The following is a 27,658-nucleotide window of genomic DNA, read 5'->3' as shown; positions in this document are numbered from 1 at the left end:
AATAACAAAATATGGAAATATTGGGCAAATTGGGAATCACCTGGGGAGGAAAGGGCTTGGTGTGTCCTGTGTTGAAACACCTCCGGTGTTCTGGTTCCAGTGCTCAGGTCTAGGAATGTGGCACACACAGCTGAAGTTTGGATGAAAAGTCTTGGAGCTGGATGGTTTTACATGGCTCAGAGTCAGGCATTTGTCTCTTCATGGCTGATGTCAGGTGGCACTGAGTGCTTGTTTAATGTGTGACTTGGCAGGATGTTTGTTCAGGGCTCTTCAGAGAGGGAGGGTTTGTCATCCCTGGCTTCAGTACCTGGTCTAAAGTCTAATTTTGTAAGAATATCTTCTTTGGCAACCAGTATCAGGTCTAAATATACTTAAATATATATATATATATTGTAAATTATTGAATATATTGACCTGCTGAATTGAAATTATTTATTTTGTGCAAGTCAGATTACTGAGGAATGTGCAGTTTTAACATTGTAAAACAGTTTATTTTCCTGTGTGATACAAGTTGGGGAAAAACTTGTCAAACAGTATGAATTTTAATGGTATAAAAGGCTTAGAGCTCAGTTGTAATGAGCAGACTGATTTTTCTAAATTAAACATAAAAAGGGGTATTCAGGGAATGTGTTCACTGCCCTGTTCTTGGAGCTGTCACACGTTCTAGGAAGAGCAGTTCTTACAATGAAGGTCTGCCCAAGTATGAAATCTGTATTGCTCTGTAAAAAAGAATGTTATTATGATGAAGATTTTCCATATTTCATCTCTACCAGAGGTGCAGGCTTTGGAAGAATATGACAGAAGATTATCTTAAACCACCCTCAAACTGCTTTCTGCTTGCTTTGTCTGTTTCTGTTGAGTCTTTGCTGCTGTTAACAATTTTGGGGGTAAAAAATGACCCAAGTTGTCTTTTTTTAATTTATTTATTTTGTTTGCCAGTTTTTAGATTATTCACCATTATACAACCACTTCTTGTTACAAGCTCCTTGGCTGGGATGAGTCTTGGGCCAAAAATTAAAACTGTGGATGAGCTGTTTGCACTTGAAAGAACATGTGAGGACAGTGATTGTAGTTTGACTTGATACAGTTATAGGCTCACCTGAAAGCTGGTTTGCCACCCTCTGCACTGGGCAGTTACTGCCCAGAACCTTCTGTGATGCTCCAGGATGATTGTGGTGGACTCTTTATCATAAATACAAAATCTAGATTCCAGCCACAGACTTGGTTGCTAGGCTGTCCTTCATCTATCCAAAAAAACAAGCTACACTGCAAGGTTCCACTGGGAGCCAAAGCTCAACACTCAAATATCTTTACAGGAAAAAACCCACCCAGTCTGAAACATGAATTATCTTATCTTAGCTTATCTTTGGAGTTATCAAGCAGCCTTTCACTCTTGAGGCTGCCCCAGTGGTTAGTTGCAATCCAGCATGTCAGGCTTTGCCCATCTCTGTTATTCATGGCCAGACTGCTGCTTCCAGCCTGTCTGCAGAGCTGAATCCAGGCAGACTCGTTTATCAGGCTGGCTCTGCATCACACACGAGGCTCTGCACTGGCTTTTTCTTCTGGAAGGAGATTCAGTTTACCAGAAGGAGTTCTGTGAAAGGGCCTGGCAGGTTCTGTCCCTTCCACTCCTCTGTTCCTCTCTGTTCCCAGCCTTGTATTTATGATAGAAAATCCACCACAGTTATCCTGGAGCACCACAGAAGGTGCTGGGCAGGAACTGCCAGGAGCACAGGGTGGCAAACCAGCTTTCAGGTGATCCTGTAACTGCAATAATTGTGCTCACACGTTCTTTCAGGTGCAAACAGCTCATCCAGAGTTCTGATTCCCAGCCCTGTTTCACCCTGCTCCCGTCCTGCATTTTGTGGTTTTGGATGACACATAAAATAACTGTTGGTGTAACAGTTGCTGTTGAAATAGCCAAGTGCTGACTAATCTGGAAGAAGAATCTGGGAGTTGCTGTCTTTTTCTGAGGGGAGAATATTTTCTTGGCCCCATACAAGGCTGGAGATTGTCCCCTTTGCAGCAGTCTGCATGGATTGTAATAGAACAGCTTCTGGCCCAGGTTGTGCTGAAGCTGAGCCATCCCAAGGTTATTTGCCATCTTCATTTCCTTTCAATCATGGCTTGGAAATTGAGGTAGAAAGCAGAGGAGGATGGAAATGTTATCATACCTGTGTAAATTAAATTTCCATGGTATTTGACATTGCTGAATGTCTGTCATGACCAAGTAGGTGCTTTGTTCTTTAGATTGCTTGTCCTTGCAAACTCTTAATCCATGAGCACCTTGCATGGGAATCCCATTCCCTTTGAGGATCTGGGTTTGACATGGGAGTTTGATCACTGAAAGGTTTGAGCAGGATGTCTTGCTTCTTGCTGCCTGCTTTTAGATTGAAACACAAGTCTTTGAGCATATATAACTCTTCTGGAATTCATATAGAAACAGATGAAAAATTGTTGTTGTAAAGAGGGTGGCAGGATTTTTGACTGTGAAGAGAAATCAAGGTGTAAAATAATGTTCTGTTTGAGTGAATGCTCACTTGTGTTCCTGCCTGGTGATGAGCAGCAACTCTGCAAGTTCCTTCCAAGAACTTCTAGAGAAGTATCACAGTTAATTACTGGGTTCTTTCTCTCCAGGCCTGTTATTCTGGGGGAAGGAAGGAGGAGAGGAATGACCTCCTCCACGAGCCCTGTAATTTACTGCTGCAGGAAGAATAGTGTAACTCTTGGTTTAAGGAATTCTCACTCTCCTCCTCTGAGCAGACTGTGTTCTGGTTTTGACAAACAAAAAATTCTTACTCTGTGTATTTAGTGTCTCTGGCTGCTGTGTTCATGATGGTTTTAATTGGAGAAAAAAGAAGCAGATTCCAGAAATACTGTGCCGCAGTAAATGTTAATTGTCTCAGTACTTGGCTTTGGGAGTGGGTGAGGTCACTGAGCTTCCCCAGTGGGGAAGGAGCTGCTGGTGGAAATTCTGTGTGTTTGTGGGCTTTGGGATTGGCTTTTTATTATTCATTTTCTAGTGAAATCATGGATGGTATTTACTATTTTATCAAATTTAACATCAAACCAGTGTTTGATGTTAATTAAATGCTGACCCTCCTGATTTTGTGACATTTATATTGAAGAGATAGAAATACTTAAAAATTCCTGATGTTACGTAAGGATAAGGTTTCTGGAGTTAATGCATTCCTTGGCATCCTGCAGAATTCTTCAATGAAACAGTGCTAATGGTGTTAAATATGCTGTCCACTTCTGCCCTGTGAACTCTGACTTCAGTCCTGGATCCTGTTGAGGTTGTTTCACTTTTGTGTTGTTTTTCTCCACAGGCAGATTTTGGTTCGGGTTGTTTCACTTTGGTGTTGTTTTTCTCCACAGGCAGATTTTGGTTCGGGTTGTTTCACTTTGGTGTTGTTTTTCTCCACAGGCAGATTTTGGTTCGGGTTGTTTCACTTTTGTTGTGTTTCTCTCCACAGGCAGATTTTGGTTCGGGTTGTTTCACTTCTGTGTTGTTTTTCTCCACAGGCAGATTTTGAGGAGCGAACGGAAGGTACCGGACTCGATGAGTTTCCAGCGAAATGTCGGAAAAGTCAGGCCAGAGTACAAAAGCAAAGGATGGAAAAACAAAGTATGCAACACTCAGTCTGTTTAATACCTACAAGGGAAAGTCACTGGAAACTCAGAAAACCACAGGTGAGTAAGCTCTCTTTAGAGTTGCATTCTTGCAGTTTCATCATTACTGCAGTGCTAATTAAGAGTGCAGAGTATATGAGCACTTAACCACAGCATGGTTTTTCATAACTGCTTGGTGCAGCAGTGAAGTGGAGGGATTGGGGAAGGCAGCATTCATTAGAGCTTCTGCTTAGCTGTAAGCAGGAGTGTCAGTTCAGAGAGACAGCGTTTGCAGCCTAGTAGGAAGTAGAATCTGGGTAAATAAAGATGTGCCATTCCCCAGCTGTGCATTTTACTGCATTTACATTTGCCATGCTGGAAGTGTTTAATTAAGGAAAAGGCAGTGCTCACAGCTCAGGGACTTGGATTTTTTGACAAGCCCTAGATAAAACTTCAACTGATATCTTGAAAAAGGTGACTGTAAGCCTGCTTTTTCATAAGTCATTGAATGGAGAACCAGGGGGAAATGATATTCTGAAGGTTTTGAACTTGCCAAAGTTGCCTAAATTGTTTGTGAAAGAGAAAAAGAGTGACCAGGCTTGTTGAAGGTTGCCACAATATTGGTTTTTACCCAGGGCAGTAACTTGTGCTTGTTGCCTGAGTTGGATACTTGGTAGGTTGAATGTCTTGTGGGGTGCATTAGCTTTGTACTTGTGGTCTGGAGTAAATACAATTTGTAGGAATGTTTTTGCGAGGGCAGCATCTGCCAGCTGAAATTTGCAGCAATAAAGAAATGGGCCAGACCCATAGGGGTATTCCTGAACTCGTCAATGTACATTAAGCTCCAGGAGAGCAAGAGGGTAATGCTTGACATTAACATCATGTTGTAATTGGCTTCTTTAGCTTTCTGTCACTGAATGTTGTGTACAAAGGTAGGGCCATATATCCTTTTTAATTTCTGTAATAATGACTCACTGCTTAGAAAGTACTCAGGTCTTCCCAAACCATGTGTTTTCAACTCCCTTCTTTAAATAATAAATTTTCAAGCATTAAAAATTTTTCATTCTTAACACTCTTAAATTTTTCTGACTTTCTTACAAACCATTTTTATGTAGCTCACCCTAAACAGAGTTGTTAACTTGCACTTTCTGTTCTGGCACCCAGTTGCTGCACGCCATGGATTGCAGAGTCTTGGAAAAGTTGCTATTTCCAGGAGGATGCCTCCCCCAGCTAATCTGCCCAGCCTGAAAGCAGAGAACAAAGGCAACGACCCCAATGTGAACATTGTGCCTAAGGATGGCACAGGATGGGCTTCAAAACAAGAACAGCATGAAGAAGAGAAGTGAGTTTGCACCTCTTTTTGCTCTGAGAATTATTCTAGTTACTCCCATTTCTTGCTGCTTAATGTTCAGTGTTCTGCAGTCTCATAGAGAAACTTTTCTCCTTTAAGCTTTTATAGGATTTCTGTGGAATTAAAAAATAAAATAAAAAAAGAATTAACACTAGCTTAGTTTGTAGGGCCATTTCTCTCAGGTTTACCCAAAAGTGTGAATTGTCGGGATCTGGGAAGAAATTTGCTACACTGGAGTGTTCTCAGTGTAGCTATCAGAGAGGAAATAGCACCACTACTAATTTCTGTGAAGCAGAATCTTGATAGTAGAGAGATATTTAAAAGAAAAACCTTGCACAAAAAAACCCTCCTCACATTTAAGTTGAAAATGATCTGCTTATAAATTTCATATGAGGGGAAGAATATTTCCTTGGACATGTAAGTTTTGATGTCTGCTGACAGGAAATACTGCAGCATGTTTTTGTAAGATCAGTGTCATCACCTTAAATAAAATTCTCTTAAAACCCCAAGGAACAGAGCAGGAAAATTAGAGAATAGCTTGCAATTTCATGAGAATATGCAAAAATCAGCTTAATTGTGCTTGTGCACAATTTGAGTTTGAGGAAACTCAAAAATTCCTGGTTTGCATAAGTTTAAGTCTCTGCTTTATTTTTCTAATAATTTTTAATATTTCCACTTTAAATTTTTTTTGTTAGAATGCCATAAATTCTAAAGACTTACAATTTTTTTTTTATCTTAAGCTCTACACTATTGTTGCAGACTCCTCCAGTATGTGAAATAAAAAGACAGAATTGTGGCAGTGTTGTATACCTTGTATGATACAAATTTCCCATTCTCGGTGCATGATTTGTTTCACACTTGTACAACTAAAGAAAATCGGATGAAAGGATCAGAGGATCTTAGAATATGCTGAGTTGGGAGAGACCTGTCAGGATCATTGAGTCCAACTCCTGGTCCTGCTCAGGAAAAAATTAAATGGAAACTGAAAATTTTCAGCTTCTAATTGGAAAGTATTTTAAAGCAGTTCTTTTTTGCCATGTAAGCCTAAAATAGGATATGATTCTCACTGCTTAAGTAGAAGCAAGGTTTAAGTATTAATTCTTTTCATTTAAATTGCTCTGAAAACTCTGAAATTTAGGGGCAATGGTTGTATGTTCCTAGTGCTTGTGAAAGCAAAAGATGAGGTTTAAAGGTTTCCTCCCTCATCTTTCTCTCCCTTTACTTTTCTTTGTGTACATTCCTACATTTAAATCCCAATTTTAGACATCTCCTTAAAAAGCTGATAGACTTCAGGAATATAGTGTTGTGTTTAACCTTTTATTTTAAACTTTTGAAACTGCAGAGTCGCAGCTTTCTGCCCTTTGGTATTTTAACAACATCTCCCTGTGCTTCAAGGTCACTTCTACTTTTCCCAGTTAAATCTGTGTTGAGCTGGGAGCTTGTTTGACCAAAGCAGGCCTTTGCATGGCCATGTGTTAGGAGATACCAGCAGTTGTTCTGTTTACAAACAAATGAGTGACTGTCCCTTATCTGCAGCTGGAAGTTGTTTGTATTTCCATATGTATTACTCTGATAAAGGCCTCAGAATCCAGATAAAACTAGGGAGGGAGAGATTGTTCCCAGGAACAGGTGTGTATGCCCAGGCCATGAGGAAATTCTCCTAAATTTGAACATCAGATGTGTTTGCTCAGATCTTAAGATCATTTGTTTGACTACTGCTGTGTTTGTGATATTTCAGTGTGCTTGAAATGCTGCAGTTTATGTGTGAAGTGTTTTATTGTTCCTCTCAGAAGTGCTGCAGATAAAGGTTACATCTTGATAACAGCTTGCTTTAGTTTATTGCATTTTCTCTTGTATCATTTCATTTTCTCTTGTATCATTTCATGTGTTATTCCCTGTAATTATGAAAATTAATTACCTTACTGCTTTCTTGAGTTGCCACTCATTTCTGTGGGTATTGCTTCAGTCTCTTTCCTGGATAGTGCAGGCTGTTGTGTAGTGATTTGATAAATTCAGCTGAGTTCTTTCACTCATCCATATTTGCAGGGCAGTGCTTAGATAATTAAAATTCTAAATGGGCTTGTATTTGAAACAGGAGAAATGCAAGGAGTAGCTTCTTTAGCACTCTTGTTCCTTGTTTCACTTGTGTCACAAAGTTCAGCCATGTAAGTCATAAATTCCCCAAAGCTTAGAAAACGTGCAGCTGTAAGAAATACAAGTGAAAAACAGAAATAAAATGAGTACTGGGGTTTTCCCCCTTGATTGTAATACCCTCTTGGAACATGAAAGTTGCATTTTGTTATCCTTATGAGAAGCTTGTGTGTTTCTGCCCAGCAGTGATCTTTTTAATGTTATTTGCTTCTCTGGCAGTTCTGAGAGTCCTGTGGAGTGCTTTGGGTTGATCACTGCAGAACCCAAATGGGACTGATTTCTCAGTGGTAGTCCTCAGAAATTTAGGATCACTTTAGGATCTACTTGAAGCATTCACAGTTGTTTCTTGTCAGTGAAGTGACATGATGGCACACTGCTTCTCTCTTCACTGGTGTATAAGTGATTCTAGACTACAGGATTTGCCTCATAATTCCTATTTTATCAAAAGGTCCCACTAAGGAGCTAAGAAGTCTTAGTTGGTTTTAGACACTAATGCTTTGAGTCTTAAGTTACCTCAATATGCAGGTTTCAGAAATAACTTTTATAGAAAGAGATTGAACAATATGACTGAATCTGCTGACCAGGAAGGGCTTGTCTGTGATTTTTACACTGGACAAAAAGAGTGTTTGTGCCTCTTCATTAAGATGGTGAGACTGAGCCCATTTCTTCAGACTTAATATTCTAAGCTTCAGTTCATGGTACCCATAGAGTTTTTCATGATTTTTTCATGATATCTTTAGCTTTCATTATCAGTTCCTTTTATTTGGGAATTCCTGACATGTGTTTGACTTCTTTCTCTCAGTTCATGGTGGTCTTGAAGTGCTTTCCTCTGTTAATTCCCAAGGCAGGAGAACATTAATCCAAATTATTTCCTTTGATGGTTGTAGATGGATTGGGTTTTTTTGATTGTCCAATACAATTCTTTTAAAGCTGTAATTCAGTTCATGCCTGGCTGCATTTTCTGCCCAGCCATTTTCATTCATTCCTTTCCTCTTTAGGAAATGGAATCTTCACATAATTAGCTAATTTATTCAATTTTTTAACTGTTACTAAAACAACTCCTTTTATATAAGAAAATGCCTTTTCTGAGGAAAAGTAGTTATTGGTTTTAGCTGCACAGCTCCCCTGTTTTATTCCCTTGTTTGCAGAAGCCATCCTGACACTGTTATTGTGTGCTCACCCTCTTGTATTGACAAGTGCTTTTGCTCTCGTTGCAGACAGCCAGACGTGCTGCAGCCCCAGCCAAAACCTGCTGTTCCTGCTCCTCCAGAAGCAGCTCCTGTTGCCAAATCCTGGGCCAACACCAAGCCAGGACAGGATGGTGAGTGCTGCTCAGCTTCTGCACTGCACACCAGGCTGGGAGAGACCCCCACACTCAGCAGTCCCTTCAGCCTTGGCCACTTGGGACTGGGGGAAGTTGTGGAAGCAACATTTCAGACTGGGAGATGAGCCCATCCCAGCCACTGCAGTTATCAGCAGGGCTGGCTCACTTCTACAAGCTTGGTCACCTCTTTTGAAGTGCCAAAGAAGTGATGGTGGCAGCATAAAATCTTCAGTGTGGCTGTGGTGAGGAGGGCAATTCACAGTCAGTTCTTCTAATACAAACAATTTTGGCATGGGAAGGAGAGATGTAAACAGTTGGTGGTCATTCTGATCATGGTTTTGGATCATTTTGTGCAAAGTGTGTGTAGTTTTGCTTCTGTTGAAACATGTGAAATAGCAGCACTTTTCCCTTCCTTTTATAAATGCCTTGGTTATTTTAGTATCAAAGTGATAGTGTTTAAGTAGTTTTCTTTCTGGGAAAAACATTAAAGGTGTGTTTGGAGGTTTATTTAACATAATTGGATGAAAGGATGGAAAATTGTTTCCATCAGTGTTACTCTCAGCCTGAGTGTTTTCATTACAGATGTAAGTTCAGAACTAAATCTTCTTTTAAAATGCTTGTAGAGTGAGAGATTACTTAAAATTCCTCTGTCTCCATTATGATAAATAACCTGCAATGTGTTTGATTCCTTAAGTTTGAGACTTGTGAACTTTCCATGACTATAAAATGGAGTTTAGGCTTTCCAGTTGAAGAATTGAGTTCTTAAAATAATAAAATATTAATAGCATGGAGGTAATTTCTTACCTATTGTATGGAGTTTGTTAACATCACATATCTAATGATTTTTTTACACTGAGAATTAGAAGTGACAATTCTAAATACTCCATTTATGCTGCTTAGTGTTCAGTGTTCTGCTGTCAAATATAGCAACTTTTCTCCTTTAAGCTTTTATAGGATTTCTGTGGAACTAAAAACCAAGAATGAGCACTGATGCAAAGTGATCTGCATAGAAGCTGATAAGATCATCTCCATGACACAGGAAATAGTGATTGGGCTCAGCAGCTTCAAAATGCATTTAGCTAATTATTTCATAGTTACCATGGCAGCTCGTGTGCCAAGCCCAGATGGCACCCTCATTTCATTCAATTAATGCAGCACTGGGTTTGCAGTTTGAGGCTTTCAGGAAGCAGCACTGGATGGGAATTGGCAGCAGCTGTTTGCTGTCCTGGGTTTGAAAGCCAGGCTCCACCTGTTGTGCTCCTGCTCTCCTGAGCTGCAGTTGGCTCTCAGACCTTGCTGTTTTCCAGCACTCACTCAGCCTCATGCTCTTGTAAAATTTGAGTGAAGCAAGGCTCAACCTTGCTCTGATCCTCTTGGTGGCCATGGAGAAGGGAAAGACTTAGGAAATGTAACAGCAGTGTGTATTTTTCAGCTCGTGCTTCAACTAAAATTTGGAGTAAATTACTACCAAAATATCTTTTAACTTCTTTCTGAACTGCTGGTTGCCAGTCTGGCTTTTTTTAAACACAGTCAAGGAGATCTCTGGTGCTGTTACTTTGCCATTAAAACGTTGTTCACTGTGTAGGCTTGAGCAGAAAACATTTTTCCAGATTCATAACACTCATGAATGTTGCATGCCACAGGATCTCAGAGAGGGCTCCCTTGCCTGGCAGGTCATCTGGTCAGTGGGACTGCTTTTCTTTCCCCTTGAAGTCACTGCTTGTAGCTGTTTAGGAGCAGCAGCAGTCCAGTGTCCTTTAGAAAAACCAGATTAATGTGGTCTGTATGTGAAGTCAGAATGAAAATTGAAAGTTTAAGGAAATTTGTAGACACAGGGATAAATACTGGCATTTGCTTTTACATGCCTTTACACAGCACAGAGTAAGGAGTTTGTCCTGTGTTTAACTCTTTAAAAAACCCAACCAAATGAAAGCCCACTGGGATCCCTGCATTTTGTCTTTGTGAATGATTCTTTCAGAGACTGGAGAGAGCAGAAGTTCTTGTAGTTGTTTAAAAAAAGCCAATAGTCAGGATTGAGGGGATTTGGACACCATATATTCAGATCCTTGTTTATGAGTTTGCCCTCTCCCCTAATCCATGTAGCCTAGTACCACCACATCCCTTAGAGTGGTCAGTAGCAGAGACAGGCCCAGGAACAGGCTGTTGGAATGGAAACCTGCACTCAGATTATTGGTGATTTGGCACAGAAATGCTGCTGATCTAATAGGTCACTATACATTGTGTGTATGGGGAGGAAACTGATGCAAAGCAGGTGCCAACAAAACCTTCTTACAAGGAAAACAAGCTTTATATGTGGCTTCCATACTACGTGCAACAGAGGTCTTTAATTCCAGTATTGAATATGATGTCAGAGGTTTTAGAAATCAAAGAATGTTTTTCTGATATTTTTTTCATAGTGTAAAAGCTGTGGCCTTTTAAAGTCATAGAGATTTCTTACTAGAACAATAATTAATCATAAATGTGTTTGCAATTACATAGTTGTCCATTCTTGGGTGGACTATAGTTTTAGAGTGAAAAGAAGGAAATCTTTGTCTGAAAGGAGGGGATAAAAAGACTTACAGAGCTGAGGAACTCCAGGTACTCCCTGGGCTAAGTCTTGTTCCATTGTTGCTCTCTAGTATTTCTGGATTTTTCTTCAGCAGCTGTCACAGTTGGTCCAGTAAATTTAACAGCTTTGGAATTGGCAACCTTTATATTGCCAGTAAATGACTGTGGCTTTAACACTTAATGGTTTTTATTTTAAAGCTTTAATGTTCACTCCTAAAGGATGATCAGGCTTCTGTTGCTTTCTGACCAATTTTGACTACAGCAAGTTGTGACCCTGTGAATATCTTGCTGTGCAGGTCCACCTATTCCAATCAATAGTTATTTCCAGCAAGAATTCCCCAGTCTGCCGGCAGCTGGGGATCAGGAGAAGTCAGGCAAGGATAAGGATGCAGCTGAAGATGGATCAGGAGCCAACCTACGACCACAGAGTAAGTGTGAGCTCCAAATTGTTGTGAAATTGCTTTGTGTGGAACTTACTGCTTGTGCCCTAAACTGGAGAAATAGATGAATATGTTGTTTCAATCAGCACGTTCCTACATGGAAGAAGTGGATATTTGGGGCTTTATTCTGCTTTTCTGTGTTCATGGTGTGTGGAAAATAGTGTTTTTAATCACTTCCCGTTTTCCCATGTAGTTGTGCTCTGAGGAACATTTCTATTTGCACAATACTGGCGTTTTCTTACTTCAGCTGCTGATGTCACAGCAGGTGGGACACCTCTTTAAAGAACTCTCCTAGGCTTTACTAATTACACAAATGGTGATCAGGGCTGGCCTTAAGTTGTTCATACTCCTAAGAGTGGAGCCTGAAAATTCCTGACGAGGAAGTTCAGTCTACAGCATGCCAAAAAAGGGGTTGTGCCTTTAAAGGCATTGGCATCTTCAGCTCCTGCATGCAGTGCTCTGACCGGCTGGATCTGTTTCAGCAGTGGGGGATTAGTTGGTGAAAACAACTATAACAGTGTTGGGTTTACATCTCTCAGGAAAGAAATATGTATTTCTTGCCCCAGATCACTTTAATGGGAACGTATTTGGGACTGTGCTTGTTACCAGTGGAAAACGAAGCTCCTTTCTCCCTCAGAAGTTTGGTTTTGATGAGGTTTGATGGACTAGGTGTCCTGTCCTGCACTGTGGCTGGCACTGTCCCATGCCAGTGATAAGCACTTTAAAAAGGAGTCTGTAACTCCTTTCCTTGTTACAGGTCTTGGTTTTCCTTGATTTGTTTGTCAGGTCCTGCAGACCAAGGCCATGTGGCTGTTGATGTCTTGATTTGGATCTAAAGAATAAATTATCAGGATAAGGGAGAGGTGTCCAGCCCCAAATGAGAGCAGCTCTGTGTCTGTGCAGCCTCCTGCAGGCAGTTGCAGTTTTGGTCAGCACTGTACATGCTATATTAAGCCCTTCTTTCCTGTCTGACAGCAGCAAGCTAAATGAACTTGGCAAGTAGTCAGTCCCCCTTTAGCAGCTGTGCTTCCCAGCAGAGATAAGTGCAAGAACTGTAATGGATACTTAGGAGCAGAGTTTAACTCTGCTTAAAGGGTTTGTGTCCCTAAAGGAACATCATTTACAGTGTGTCTCTGAATTTTTGTCTCCATTGATCTGAGCACTGCTGCTAAGTTTACCTTGATGGGGTTTTTTTGTTTTAACCCATGCTCTGCAGGCAGAAACTTCTAAAAGAATGGAGTGCCTGGCACAAATTATAAGTAATTAAAATCACTGACTCTACCTGGACAATTTACTAGACATTCACACCAGAAGTACAGCCCTTATCACTTCTATTCCATCCTTATCAGGCAGAGATGCAAACCAGACTATACCTGTCTTCATTTGGATGCATTCTGTGCATTATCCTTTGTTTTTGAGCTGCTTGAGAATTTCCTTACAGGCCTTTGCTGCTTAGGAACCTTGATCTCTGCCTTGACAGCATCTTCACACTGAGTCAACAGTGGCCCACTTAGCACAGCTGAATCTGTTTTCTTTCTTGTGCTATAATCAGTATCCTTCCAAAATTGCACTGTGTTTTGGAAGGTAGAATGAGACAACTAGAGCAGTCCATAAATTTAGCTCTGACCCTTGAGGAGCACAGCTGGACCTAGGGCTGAGGAGGATCAGGAGCAGCTTCTGTTGATTCTGGAGTGGCCAGTGCTTCTTGCAGTAGCAGATAGGAACATGCATCTGCTGTGTCACCCAGGGCTGCGTGGGAACAACGTGTTCCTCACCATCCCTGCCTGGAAATCTGCAATTTCAAGTCTATTTCTGGCTTTTTGTGTGCTGATTCTGTCCATGCAGATGCTACTGATTGGAGGGATGGGGGTAATATGAACAACTCTCCTGCTTCTCCAACAGATCAAGATGCTAAGGGACAAGAAGATGGCAGTGCTGCATCAGCAGAACAGAATGATGGCCAGAAGGCAGGAGACAAGAGGGATGTGAGGTTGCCCCAGGTCCCTCAGCCCAAGCTGAATGGCCAGCAGCAGCCACCCATCTCATCCCAGTACAGAGCAATGATGCCTCCTTATGTGAGTGATGGTTGCATGAATCCTTTTTAAGCAGCAGGGATTGGTTTTTGGCTGGTGGGATTTTCTTGGGCCCCTTTCTGTCCCCTCCATGGAATTCTTATCAGTTCTGCTGGAAGGGCAGGACTGAAACCCAGCACAGGATGTGGCTCATGGAGTTTGAACTTGTCAGGGGTTGATTAACACTTCCAGTCACTTCCCCTTGGGGACTTGATGTCATCCACTTGAGATATTAAGCAGGCTTGAGTGGAGAGTTTCACTTTATTTCCATTATTCCTTTTGATGGTCTCAGTGTATTTAATGCAGTAATACTTTTTAATGAGTGGCTCCTGTTTTCAATCCTTTTTTAGATGTTTAACCAGTATCCCAGAATGGCATATCCTCCCTCCATGCAAGGTCCAACAAGATTTCCTAATTCTGAGCCTAGCAGGTAAGAAACCTAAAAATGGTTGTGGTTTTTGTCTGGATATGAACTCTGTGACTTAATTTAAAAAAGAAATCATTTGCACTGAGTATCTCAATGGTGATTATACCCTTTATAAGAACTGACACTGGTCAGCCTCCCAGGTTTTGCTTGTGTGGAGCAGTGTCATGGGGTGTCTGAAGTTGGAGAGCTCAACTGGAAAACTTGAGGCAATTCTGCATATTACAGGGATTTTGATTGTGAGGAGCAGGAGTCACTTGCAGGAACATCTTTGAAACTTAAAGCAGTATTTTGCCCATAAAAAGACTTTTCCATTGTTACAGTAAGAGTAGTCAAATCCTAGTTGTCACCTTTGATGCTTTCCAATTCAAATTGAGCTCTAATGCACTATAAAAATAATTTTTCCACTTTTCTGTGTATTTTTCCATAGTGTAGGGTAGCTGTGCGCATGGAACAGTAATTATTTGAATTCTGGTAGACACCCAGTGCATGAGAGTTCACTGTGCTTGAAACAACAGTGCTGTATATTTCAAATAATGTTCCTACAAGTTGACCTTTTCTCTGTCACTTGTGGATAAGTAGTGACAGTGGCTTTTGTTTCTCTCATTTTCTAGAGGCCCAAGGGGAAGGGGCCCACCCTCATGGTGCTCAGAACCCATTGAACGCCCATCCATCCTCAGTGCTAGTGAGCTCAAAGAGCTGGATAAATTTGATAATCTGGATGCTGAGGCTGATGAAGGCTGGGCAGGTAAGAACATCAGCTTAATGGTCTGTTATTTGTGTGCTGAATGTTTCTGAAAGGTTAATTGAACATTTGTTTATGCATCAGGTGCTCAGAGTGAAGTGGATTACACTGAGCAGTTGAATTTCAGTGATGATGATGAGCAAGGAAGCAGCCAGAAGGAGAAGGAAAGCGGGTGAGTTGGTGCTGCCAATCAGATGGGAAATGTCACTTAACTAGATTTTGGAGGGATTAATGAAATGAGTGCAAGTACTCATTCCAGTAGCACTAATTCCAGTAATTTAATACTGTATTCAACTGCATAACTGCCTGCAGACTCCAGCCAGCTGGGTGTGGAGTAGAAATTACCCTGACTAAGAAATGCTGAGGCTAGGAGATAAATCACCAAATACCTGTGTGGAGTATGCATTCTGTTTTTATTTCTTTGCACATAGTGATGAACAAACACCATCAAAAGATTCCCAGAGTCCTGATGGCCAGAAGGAAACTGAAGAACAGACAAATGCCAAGTCTGCCACCCAGGTTTCCACAGCAGCAGCCAAAGGGTCTTACAGCAAAAGCTCTCAGCTTGATCAGGTTTGTGTGCTCCTCTCTTCAGCTCCTGTGACAGCAGCCTTGTCAGGAGAGCTCCGACTCAGGTGTCTTTCCAAACTGTCAGGTCAATTAAGGTTATGAACATGAGGGAAGGCATTAGCTGCTGAAAGCATTATCTGAGCTCTGCTAACTGATCAGGTGCTGCTCAGACAACTTAGCTGCCTCTGGTTGCAGCACAAAAATAGCCTGGCTTTATGCAGTGTGTCCTGCCCCACAGCCCTGGGGGGGCAGAGCTCTTCATTAGGCACTGGGGTTCAGCTGACAGGCTCCATACTCTTGTGTGTCCATCCTGGAAATGGATGAAGGCATTCTGCTGTTCATCAGGTTTGCCAGTGGATAAATAGCCCACAGATTTTTCATGGGTGTGGGGATTTTTTTTTTGTATCACAGTCCACTTTGTGCAGTGCAGCTTAGCTGTAATGTGAGTTCACTTCTCACACTAATGGATTTTATACAGACCATGTAGAATTCATCAACTCAGCCATTTTTTGTTTCCTCTAGTAGAGGAATATTGCCATCCACCTCAATTTATGCCTGCTACAGTGCTATTTTCTCCCCTCCCCTCCCCCAGGAAAAGCTACTGTTGGTTTTGAAAATTTCCCAGAAGTGTTTTCTCTTGACACCAGTAATAATGAAGATGGGAAGTCTGAGAGTAGTTTTACTTGCACTTTCTCTCTGTATTAAAGATCACACTGTTCTTGAAGGTTTGATGCTACATTGAATCTAAGGAATAAACGGTGCAGAAACGTAAACTTAAATTGTTCAGCTCTCTGTACAGAAAAGTGAAAATGTTTTTGCCCTTGTTTCACTGTAGATTTGTGTTGAATGCAGATGCCTTGTTAGATGGAGTATCTTAATGCAGTAGAAAAGAGTAAATCTAAAATTTTTCAGCTTAGCTGTGGTTAGAAGCTTGCTTAACCTTGGTACTGTTTGATCCTACAGGATCGAGGTCCACCACAGCCTTCTATGCATGAAAGAGGTGGCCCTGCTCTTCCTCCAAAATCTGTTCTACCACCGGTAAGAAAGATTGGAATTGTCCTCATTTCCTTGAGTTAAATTCTTTAGTCTGTGGTGGAGGGATTTAGACTAAGAAAAGTAAAAATATGCTTCACACAATGATAAAGCTTTCCTTTAACAAGTAAAATGATTGTAGTGCCTAGGGCTGGTAGGAATGGGACCCCAGCACAGCCACGCTGCAGTTGTGTAAAGCTGCCCCATCTTGTAAGTGCCATGTGAAATGCACAAGAATTTCAGGAGCTTTCAGTTATCCGGCCCCACTTGGGAACTGGAGAGGACAGGAGCAGGGGAACAGTGCTGGAGGGATGGCTGCCAACACAGATGAGGAGATGGAGTCCCAAATGAAATGTGAACTAAAATCTCTCTTATCCTGAGCTACCTTGAAATTCCTTGGCTCCTTGAGGGACTTCTGCCTGAGATTTAGAGCAGCCTCTAACCAAATCTGAAATATGTTTGTTATCTTTGCTGTCGCTTTGCCTTGATGGTGATGGGGAGGAGAGCAGACATGAGCTCAAGTCCTTCTCTGCCTCTCCTTTCTGAGCTTAGGTAGTGAGAATCTGAACCAGATCAGGAAAGTGGGGGCTGGTTTTTCTTCCAAGCATTGCTTTTTAAAGATGCAAATTCTCAAGTGTTGACAAATAGTTACAATGTAGTATTTCAGCTGGCTGCTTATACAACACATGTACAACCTGACTGATTCTCTTCCTGCAGCACCCTCCTCCCCCTGACCGGCAGATGGGAAGGCAGGGACCCTTTCCCCCTAAACCAGTGCCAGATGAAGATGAAATTTGGAAGCAGAGGAGGAGGCAGCAGTCAGAGATCTCAGCTGCGGTGGAACGAGCCCGAAAGCGGCGAGAGGAGGAGGAGAGGAGAATGGAGGAGCAGCGAAAAGCAGCTTGTGCTGAGAAACTCAAACGGTTAAACGAGAAATTCGGCTGCGTGACAAAACCCTCCCGGGAAGACCCTCTGAAAGAGAGAGAGAGGGAGAGAGAGAGAGAAAGGGAAAGGGAGAGAGAGAGGGAACGGGAGAGGGAAAAGGAGAGGGAGCGAGAAAAAGAGCGGGAGAAGGAAAAGGAGAAAGAGAGGGAAAAGGAGAAGGAAAAGGAAAAAGAAGAAAAAGAAAAACTGGAGAAGGCAAAAGAACAAGAAGTGGAGAAAGAGAAAGAAAAAGAGGTGGAGAAAGAAGAGAAGGAGAATGAAAAAGAAAAAGAAGAGGAGAAACCAGCACATGAGGTTCCTGAGCCTGTAGAACCTGTGGCAACACCTGTAGTAGAAAAACAAGAAAGTGAAACCAAGAATAACAAGGAAGAAAAAGGTATGCTTGCACACAAGTAGGAGTTGTCCTTCTTAAAGCTGAGTCACAGAGCATAGCTGTTGTCTAGAAGTCTCATTTGCATACCTAATTAACCTAGTGCATCTAGACCATTTATTTTCCTGGTGCATTACAGCTGATAACTGTCCTTTGAGCTAAGCCTGTTTGCCCAGCTCATCAAAAGATTAGGGAAAAAAATGGCTTCTGTGATTTAGGCTGGACTTTGAGGAATACAGAAAGAAAAGCAGGCTTTCTTCTTTTCTTAAAGAAGGGTCCGCCACCCATGTTGTTTAAAAAGCAGTGCAAATTATTTCAGCAAGCCTAGAGAAGTAGACACAAAGGGCACCTATTTAAATGTGATGCCTTTTTTGTATTGAAACTTGAATGCCATGAGAAAACTGTTAGACTGTGCTTGGTAAGGTTATGTAAATTTAAGTGGATAAAATTGATTGTAAAACCAAACCTTACTTAATGAAAAAAAGTTGATCCAAATGCAATATGGTGTCATTGATACAGCACTTCTTAAATCACATAATAGCTGCAACCTTAATGCCAGTGGTTGATTTCCCAATGTATCTAAGTTTAAAAAAGACAGAGGTGTATTAACAGCAGTTCTTCTGTTTTGAGGGGTTGTCCTTGACTTTTTGTGCCTTTACTGGTTTTCGTAACTGTCAAGTTAGAGAAATCAGGCATTTTAGAACATTCCTTAGCTGATATTCTGGTAAAATTGTCAGTTTTAAGATTGACTGTAGTCTCACACAGGTGGGGGTTTTATTGTTTTTTTTTTCAGAAGATCAAGCAGTGTTTACTCGCCAAGACAGCGGTCGGAATGAGAAGGAGGTTTCACAGGTGACCCATGAGAGTGAGCCAGACTCAGGATCCCAACCTCGTCCTGCTGTTTCCTCAGGCTATTCTAAGCAGTTCCAGAAGTCATTACCACCAAGATTTCAGAGGCAGCAGGTAACAAAGCAGTTCATTAAAAGGAGGCTCTTTTAAAAAAGTGCTGTGTTCTGCTTCATTCTGAAGAAGAAGGTGACCAAAGGAGTTTCAGAAATCCTGAATTTTTGCTTCCCAGCTTCTAGAAAATCATATTGGCAGGACTTGCTCTGCCTGAAACACTTTTTGTCACTTGTAACGTCTGTAAGTGAGCAGAAGGCTGGAGAAGCTTTGAAACTGGCCCACACTGGCATTGCCCTGGGCTTCTGTGGAACCTGAAGTCTGATGCTTGATTACTTCTGCAGCTTATCCTAAAAGGGTGTGACACTCACATTTAACTTGGGTCCTGTGGTCTGAGGAGCACTTTGCATTAATGACATGCACAAAGTATAGGTTGTTCTGTCTCTCAGCTGCACACCAATTAAGCTGTAGCTATTGTAAGTTGTCCAGTCTGGTTTTCTCCCTTTTCTCCTACATCATCCTGATGCATGTTCACAATTAACTTTCAGAATACTTGCTGTCCTGGAGATAATTGTACTTGTTGTTCCCAAGGATTATTAGAGCTGTGCTCAAGTCTTCATCTTATCAAAAAGTCCTGTAATGTTATTGTAGCCTCCTCAAGCTAGGTCTCATAAGCTCTCAGAGGCCTATAACACACCCAAGATAGCTCAGCTACTTTTGGAGGCATAAAAATCCGCAGGATGGCTTCTGTTGCAGTGTTGGAAACAAAAGGGTTTAATAAAAGGCAAAATAACAAACAGAGAAAAACTAAGCTATGTGTAGGAGATCTTTGCTCTTAGTAAAACACCTCACAAAAGTGATTAGTTTCTTTGTTTACTTCTTTTTCTAGTCAATTGCCTAAGCAAGACTTTTTGGCTTCTGTCCGATTAACTATCCTTAAGTTTGAGGTAAAGCCCTTTAGGCCTATGAAATATCTTTTTCACCTAACCAAAAAGAAAAACTTTCAAGCTTCTTTCCTTTCTAAGAAGATGAAGAATATTTTGTCACTCCATCAACAAGAAGCACACTCCTATACTGTAACACTGGTTTTTCATCTGCAGGAGCAAATGAAACAGCAGCAGTGGCAGCAGCAGCAGCAAGGTGTCCTTCCTCAGTCTGCTCCCTCCCAGCCTTCCAGTGGCCCTGTGCCACCCCCCCAGCACAGACCCCTCTACCAGCCCATGCAGCCCCATCCCCAGCACTTGGCTTCCATGGGCTTCGACCCCCGCTGGCTCATGATGCAATCCTACATGGACCCACGCATGATGTCAGGGAGACCTGCCATGGATATGCCTCCTATCCATCCAGGTAAACCTGGAAATGTTTTTTTGCTGTTGAACTTATTTGATTTTGAGCTAGAAGTCTTTCCTTGACCACGATTTGTTTAGTGAATGAGTGGGTTTTTAAGAAAAAGTCTACATTATCTTATTGTTGGAGACAAAATAGATTGTAGTCATATGTGATTAAATTGTAGTCTTATGAGAATGTATACCTTTGACTCTGAAGTAAAATCCCAGCTGTCACACTGCAGGCATGTGAGTGACACTTCAGATGATTAAAAATGTCATCATAAGCCTTTCTTTGTTACAGACAGAAAGCTGGCAAGTGTTAGGTTGAACTGAGAAAAAGTGTATTTACCATTTGTGTTTCATTACCTCTTAACACTTGGCACTACTTTGCTTCCTAAAAATCCCATGAAACTTTCCTATTTTCACATTACATATTAACAACTCCGGTGTCTTAATAAATTTGTGGTTTCAGGCTCTTGACCCTAAAAAGTCCTTTTTAATTTGTGGAATGGCCATCTGACTTGCAGTTAGGAAAGCTGCTGGGCATAAATAATATAAGTCTGTCATGTAATGTAATGAAGATACCTGCCCAACTTAAGAGCAAGGGAAAGGGTATCCTTAGTGAATGAATGGAGGAAATGGCAGGCTAAGCAGAGATAGTGAAAACTACAAAATCTCTTTGAAATGGTGCAAAGGAAAAAGCTGGAAATAATAGAGTATGAAAAACTGCCTGTGTGTACACTCATCTTGAATTTTGCCATTCAGATGTTACCGCACGATCTTCATCCATGAGTTTATGGGTCCACAGGCTCGGTTCATCCCATTACAGTGAAAGCAGACAGCTTTTTCCTTTTGTTGGGACTTGGGATACAAGTGTTCAGTGTGATTTAGTCAGTCTGGGGTTGGCTGGCAGGGAATAGAGGGAAGAAGATTGAAGGGGAGAGAACAGCATTCCTTAGTACCTCCTGACAGGCTTTGTTTGTATTGAGGTCGGTTTCTTTGCTAGTGTTAAATGTGTTTCAATTGTTGAACTTCACTCTGGCACAGGAATTATGCCTCCCAAGCCACTGATGAGAAGAGAGCAGCTGGAGGGCTCAGCAGCTGGCTCAGATTCCTTTGAGCACATGGCTCGCTCTGCGAGGGAGCACAGCGTGCCGCTGTCAGAGCCACGCATGATGTGGGGCTCAGAGCCCTACCCCCACGCAGAATCCCAGCAGTCCACTTCTCCTCCCAAGGTCTTAGAAGAGCCTGATGATTTGAGGTAAGGTTTGTGCCATTCTCCAAGTCACACAGGTTGTAAAATGCAGCTTTGACTGACTGGGTTGTAGCTTCACACAAAACTTGAAAGGAGGAGGTGTGACTGGGGGTGCAGAGTACTTGGTGCTGTTGTACAAAACAGAAGAAGACCCTGCTCTGTGGCAGAGTCTAGAAAGACATTTTAGTCCTTGTTTAGACTAGATGAATGGTGACTGGCACAATATTTTGAATTTGCAGATCTGTAGAACATTCCTTCAGTGTTCTTCTCCATTTTCACTTAGTTCTCCCCATTTTAGAGAACTTTTGTCCAATGTGTATTTGTTTCAGAAGTGGTGTGTTAAGTACAAGTGGTTTAAAGCAAAAGTCCCTTTTGGCCTTTGATCCATGATGAATGGTCAGGATTTTCCTCTGCCTCATAGAAATATTCAGAAATTCCTTTTATTCTGCTGCCATATGTATAATAGTTGGTAGCTCCATTAAAAATTATTTCCTGTTACTTCCTAGAGCCAACATGGATCCTTAACAGAAAATTATTTGATTTGAGTAATTATGTATGAATAAATTTTTCCCCCACATGGTAATACTCTTAATTGCTTTCTGCTTAGGTCTGAAGCACACTTGGAGCAGGAACGAGTTGCTGTCCCTGCCAGTGCTTATCCTGTAGAACACAACCAGCTGGACTCTCATCCAAAGACAGAATTTTTCAGAGAATCAGGAGAGGTAGAGATACAGAAGTTCCCAAGCAGGCCTTTGGAAGATGTACAACCTCTCCAAGCTGACACACCTAACACAGCAGTTAATTTTGAAGGAGTGAGTGAGAAGGTTACACGTAGTTCTCCAGAAGAATTGGTGCCTATGGGGGAAAGTCACTCTTCATTAAAGAGAAGCATTTCCCATGGTTCAAGCCACTCTCTAAAATCAGAAGACCAGAGGAGTGAAACAGCAGCAAATATCCCTAAGTTAACTAACAGACCTATTGAGACAAAGGAGACAATTGAGAGACTTGAGATTAAACCGAAAAAAGAAATTTTGATCACTAATAGAACATCAGAAGGACCAAAACCTGAGAAAACTTTCAAACCTAAGTCTGAAACAAGGTGGGGTCCTAGGCCAGGTTATGGCAGGCGAGATGAAGGTGGTGACAGACCAGTGAGAAGATCAGGTCCTATTAAGAAACCTGTGCTTAGGGACATGAAGGAAGAGCGTGAGCAGAGAGAAGAGCGCGAGCAGAGAAAGGAGAAGGAAGGAGAAAAGACAGCTAGTGAAAAACCAGGCAAGCCTGAAAAAAGTGACAAAAAGGAATCACCTCAAGTGCCACTGTCTCAGGCTGAGCCCGAGAGATCCTCCTCCAGCAGCGCTCCTCTGGCTAAGAAAATAACCCAGGATGCTGCCCCAGCACCAGCAAGCCAGGAGAGCAGTCAGCCCGAGGCTGCAGCCAAAGCTGTGGTACAGCCCCCTGCAGTCCAGCAGCAGCTCCCAGCTGCCCAGCCAGCCACTGCCCAGCTGCCCCCAGCCCTGCCACAGCCCCCGGCCGCCCCAGCAGCCACTCAGCCCCCGCCCCACACACAGCCCCCCGCGCCCCCCAGCAAGGAGGACAAACAGGCTGAGAAGGTGGTGAGCAAGGAGGTGGTGGAGAAACCACGCCTGGAAACCAGGCCAGTGAAAAGAGAGCCTGGCTTACCACCTAGGACATACTGGAAGGAGGCCAGGGATAGGGACTGGTTCCCAGATCAGGGATACAGGGGCAGAGGTCGGGGCGAGTATTATTCTAGGGGCCGTAGCTACAGGGGTTCTTATGGAGGACGTGGTCGGGGCAGTAGAGGCCATAACAGAGAGTACCCACACTACAGAGATCCTAAGCCTAGGTCAGAGCATGTGCCTTCAGGGCCTGTTAGGCAAAGAGAAGAGAGTGAAACTCGTAGTGAGAGTTCTGACTTTGAAGTGATCCCGAAGCGGCGGCGCCAGCACGGCTCGGAGACAGATTCTGACAGCGAGGTGCACGAGAGCGCCAGCGACACCCTGCTCTCAGACAAAGACAGCATCATCAAGGGCAAGCACCCGAAAAGAGAAGAAAGAGCTGATGGCAAGAAGCCTCCAAAGCCCCTGTCATTCAAACCTGAGAATAATATCAGAGTAGACAACAGATCCCTCGAAAAAACGTACATCAGAGATTATGAGAACAAGCCCAAACCAGGATTTCTTCCTAAAGGAGAGCCTTCCAGACGAGGCAGAGGGGGAATGTACAGGCGTGGTGGCAGGGATCCTGGGGGACGGCCTCCACGTCCATCCACTATAAGGAGACCAGCCTACAGGGACAATCAGTGGAACCCCAGGCAGACAGAGATCATTAAACCAGAAGATGGAGAGCCTCCAAGAAGAAATGAGCATTATGGTCCTATACCAATTGATAAAAGACCTCCAAAGTTTGAGAGGAAGTTTGATCCAAACAGAGAGAGGCCACGAAGACAGAGGCCTGCCCGGCCTCCAAGGCAGGACAAGCCACCGCGCTTCAGGCGCCTCAAGGAGAGGGAGGCTGCATCCAAGATCAGTGAGGTGGTGACCAACTCCACAACGAGTGCCACAGTTAATAATGCAGTTAATGAGCCCTCCAACCCTGCTCTGGATGTGTCAGGAAGTAAGACACCAGACTTGTCCAACCAGAATTCTTCAGACCAGGCAAATGAAGAGTGGGAAACAGCCTCGGAAAGCAGCGACTTCAATGAGAGACGGGAAAGGGATGAGAAGAAAACAGCAGATGCAGCAGCACAGGTTGCTGCAAAGGCAGGAGAGAATGCTGGAGCTCCAAAAAGGGAAATAGCCAAGAGAAGCTTCTCTAGCCAGAGGCCTGGGATAGACCGTCAGAACCGACGTGGCAACAACGGGCCAGCGAAGCCAGGGAGGAACTTCTCAGGGCCCCGGAGCGAAAGGCGCAGTGGTCCTCCCCCCAGAAGTGGAAAACGAGGGTGAGTACCCAGCCTCTGTGAGGATGCACATGGGGTGATGGCCATCTGTCATCCTCTTGTGCTTTGAAACCATAAGCACCTAGTTTAGATCCATAGAGCTGTAGAAAAGACACTGATACATGCACCCATGTCTCTGTACTTTCTGTTTTTTCTGTTTATGTACAGACATCTGGAACCTGAAGGTGAGAGTGAAGTGTTCTTGTATGCACAATGCTAAAAAAAGCCTAATTTTAAAAAATTACATTGCTGTTTCTCAGTTGAGCTATGTTTCTTGAGATTTGGGTGCAAGCAGAAATGTTCATGTGAGCAGTTTTGCAGTTAATCTCTAAATTAGTGTATTGCATTTTAGATCAATCAGCTAACATGGACAAGCAGATTGAGAGATGCTTACCATTTAGACTAAACTTTATTTTTCCATATGCTTAATTTGATGGAAAATTTAGCAGGGCATTTGATATTTCCCCAGAACAGCTTTTGCTGTTGAGCTTCTCATTAGGAGCTGAAAGTAAAAAGTCTGGACCCTACTAAGAAGTCAGTAAACACATACAGCCCTACAGTGGGATCTGAATTAAATTGTTGACTCCCTCCTAAGCATTCTCTGTGGCTTAATTTTCAAATGTTATTTTCTAACACAGGCCATTTGAAGAGCAGGCAGCACCTGTGCCTGGTGTTGATCCTGCCAATGGCACCTCTGTACATCAGGAGGATGGAGGTGTCACTGCTGCAGGACAGAAGACAGCCAAGGATGCAAGTGGCAAAAAGAGAGAAGAACCAAAGGCTGGTCCAAAGAAGCCTAAGGAAAAAGTGGATGCCTTGTCTCAGTTTGATCTTAACAATTATGCAAGTATGTATTGCTAATATCCTAATAATTTTTGATAGTTCTGCTAGTTTTGTTGCATATAGAACTAGATGTTTGAAAACTTTAAGAGAAGGGGATTTTTTTGTAAAACACCAAAATAATTGTGCATTTGAGCATGACTGTGTTTGTGATACCTAATAAGGTATGTGCCTCTAAAAGGTGGCAAACCTAATTGTGTGTTACAGGTAGATGAGAACAATTTTGTATAATCATAACCTTTCATTCCTACCACTCTCCATCACATTCCCATAATTTAGTTAATTTTCAAAAGTAAGGGCAGTGGTTATCACTGCTAGGCTTAGACTTGGTATCAGGGAGGGCTGTTCATTATTCATTGCTGTGTTTCAGTAATTTCCTGGAGAATCTAGTACAGGAAGCTCCAGTTTTAAAATTCTTAAATATGAACTCCTTGCCTTTGAGCTCAGCAGCAAAGCACTTGGCAAGCAGAAGCTTGCCATTGATCAGGGCCCCCATCTGTGTCTGTGGGGAAGTAACTTCCACTCCAAAGCCAATTTTGGCTTGGTGCATTGCACCTGAAGCTGTTGAAACAGCAGCATCTATACCTTTCCTTTTCCTATAGGTGTTGTGATCATTGATGATCACCCTGAAGTGACAGTAGTTGAAGACTCCCAATCTAACTTGAATGATGATGGTTTCACAGAAGTGGTGTCTAAGAAGCAGCAAAAACGTTTGCAAGATGAAGAGCGCAGAAAGAAGGAAGAACAAACAGTGCAGGTACAAGACCAGCATTTATAGTGGGGAAAAAGCTGCTTGCAGTACTGGGATTGTCAGGGGTGCAGAAACTTCCTTCCAAAAAAGCTGTTTTCTCCCTCTAAATAAATAAGCAACTCCCTCTAAATAAATAAGCAACTACTTAGTTATATTTAAAGTTGTTCCTATTTAGTAAATAAAATTAATTTTTATTTGGTCACCTTGGGATTCTGTAGTTCTCAATTGGGCACTGTCAGGCAGGTGGAATTGGCAAACTGATAAAAACATCATTTTTCATACTGTGATAAAGATTTACCTTATTGCTTGCATATCAGTTGATTCCAAGAAGAAAATGGATGAGAAATCATTGCTCTTGTGGTTAAATACCCCCCCCCCGCCCCCAAAAATTAGATTTCCTGTAAGGCTGGGTTGATCAGTTTGCTTTTTGCATTTTGCACTCTGCAATTGCTGTTGTCACCTGGAAGAATAAAACTGGCTTCTCCTTACAGGTTTGGACCAAAAAAGGATCCAGCGAAAAAGGCCGAGGTCAGAATTCCAAGCTGCCCCCCAGATTTGCCAAAAAGCAGCAGCAGGCAGCAGCTGCAGCTGCACAGCAGGCTCAGGCTCAGCCTCCCTGCCCTGCCCAGTCCCCAGCCCAGCCCCAGGCTCCTGTCCCAGCACAGAGCCAGGCTGCAGCAGGGACAGCCAGCACAGACTACAGCGTGTCAGGCAAGGTCCTGCAGAACACCCAGCCTCACAACGGCCTGGGAGCTGAGTTATGGGACAACAAAGTGCCTCCTACAGCAGTTCTGAATGACATCTCCAAGAAATGTAAGTGCTGCCTTTTGGATTTGAGCTGGGGGAAGCAGCATACCCAAGTGCAGCAGAGTAACCTCCAAAATGAGGGGTTTGCAGTAGAGTGTTAGCCAGTGTTTTGTTATTGTGTTTTTCACTCAAAAGAAATGAGCAACTGTCACACCCTTGAGGAGTCTGTTTTGTCAGACTTGGTCATTGTTCCAGACATGTTAATTGCCCCACTTGAAAGCCACTGAATAAGTTAATTAAAGCTTATTTACTCAAGACATCTGTAATTTACTTCTCAGTCAGTCAATACATTGATTTGAATACCTCTGACATTCATTTGAATACCTCTGGCAACACTGAGGGGTTTTTTAATTCTCTTTCTTTTCTTAATTGCCAGTGGGACCCATTAGCCCACCTCAGCCACCTTCAGTCAGTGCCTGGAACAAGCCTCTGACATCTTTTGGTTCAGCTCCATCTCCAGAGGTAAGAGTGAGGGGAAGAAGAGAAGCTATGTGTGAATTTACCCAGATTATATCTCATTGGGGTTGGGTGCAGATTATCCATTTATCCAGGAGTGCAGACACTTAAGTTAATGTGTAAAATTCCATGAAGTCAGGAGATAGTACAGAAGCATGGGATATAGGCTGGTGGTTTTATAATTGCACCAGGGAAAAGCTGTTCTCTTGATAATAACTCAGCCATTCACAGATTCTATTGATAGCTGTTATTCATTGCATTTCCAAAGGAAAAATATTGCCCTGTTTGTGTAGGGATCAGTAATGTAGACAGAAGCAGGATGTCTCCAGGGAACTAAAGGGGTTTTGTGTTCCTTAAATTGGAGATTTAAAAAGTCAGTGCTTTATGACAATATTATCTGTGGACATTCCCATGGAATTTGCATAGCCTTAAATTTTACATTTAAAGTGCTGTGGTTTTACTTTCCTGGTAATTCTTTGGTCTTAATTGTTTTAAACAGCAAGAATGTTGAGACAGCTGTTGTAGGAGACCATTTGAACTGCACAATAGATCTGGAAATACTTTATATTTCTTACTGTTTCTCTTGAATTGAGCATTAAGTTTTGAACTTCGCAGAGAATGTTGTGAACCTGAATTACACTTGCTCCTCTTGATCTTGGTGATGTTTACATATTTCTTCTCTGCTTTTTTCTTGAGCTCCTTTAACAATAGACACTTGAGGAGGAGGAAGTGTAGGTTCAGAAACTGTTTATTCT

The 27,658-nt window shown here is 42.4% G+C and overlaps 1 protein-coding gene across 4 annotated transcripts in view; it reads left to right on the top strand.

The window, feature by feature from the left end:
- Positions 1 to 27,658, top strand: part of PRRC2C (proline rich coiled-coil 2C) — a 66,028-nt gene that overhangs the window by 12,229 nt on the left and 26,141 nt on the right. For all 4 annotated transcript variants that reach the window (XM_054286140.1, XM_054286139.1, XM_054286136.1 and 1 more), the window contains exons 2-20: positions 3,526 to 3,693; positions 4,777 to 4,954; positions 8,332 to 8,435; positions 11,303 to 11,434; positions 13,349 to 13,521; positions 13,869 to 13,948; positions 14,557 to 14,690; positions 14,772 to 14,859; positions 15,119 to 15,260; positions 16,221 to 16,295; positions 17,007 to 17,610; positions 18,398 to 18,567; positions 19,605 to 19,851; positions 20,880 to 21,093; positions 21,695 to 24,052; positions 24,688 to 24,896; positions 25,492 to 25,646; positions 26,132 to 26,453; positions 26,824 to 26,909. In XM_054286140.1, the coding sequence (XP_054142115.1) occupies positions 3,579 to 3,693; positions 4,777 to 4,954; positions 8,332 to 8,435; positions 11,303 to 11,434; positions 13,349 to 13,521; positions 13,869 to 13,948; positions 14,557 to 14,690; positions 14,772 to 14,859; positions 15,119 to 15,260; positions 16,221 to 16,295; positions 17,007 to 17,610; positions 18,398 to 18,567; positions 19,605 to 19,851; positions 20,880 to 21,093; positions 21,695 to 24,052; positions 24,688 to 24,896; positions 25,492 to 25,646; positions 26,132 to 26,453; positions 26,824 to 26,909 (5,586 nt within the window). In that variant the 5' untranslated portion in view covers positions 3,526 to 3,578. The remainder of the gene's footprint in view (positions 1 to 3,525; positions 3,694 to 4,776; positions 4,955 to 8,331; positions 8,436 to 11,302; positions 11,435 to 13,348; positions 13,522 to 13,868; positions 13,949 to 14,556; positions 14,691 to 14,771; positions 14,860 to 15,118; positions 15,261 to 16,220; positions 16,296 to 17,006; positions 17,611 to 18,397; positions 18,568 to 19,604; positions 19,852 to 20,879; positions 21,094 to 21,694; positions 24,053 to 24,687; positions 24,897 to 25,491; positions 25,647 to 26,131; positions 26,454 to 26,823; positions 26,910 to 27,658) is intronic.

Source organism: Melozone crissalis, unplaced genomic scaffold (assembly GCF_028551555.1).
Source record: "Melozone crissalis strain CALT ecotype California unplaced genomic scaffold, PUWL_Pcris_2 ptg000045l_1, whole genome shotgun sequence".
Classification (NCBI taxonomy): Eukaryota; Metazoa; Chordata; class Aves; order Passeriformes; family Passerellidae; genus Melozone; species Melozone crissalis.
The sequence above is the reverse complement of the archived record's forward strand: the minus strand, read 5'-3'. Positions and strand labels throughout refer to the sequence as shown.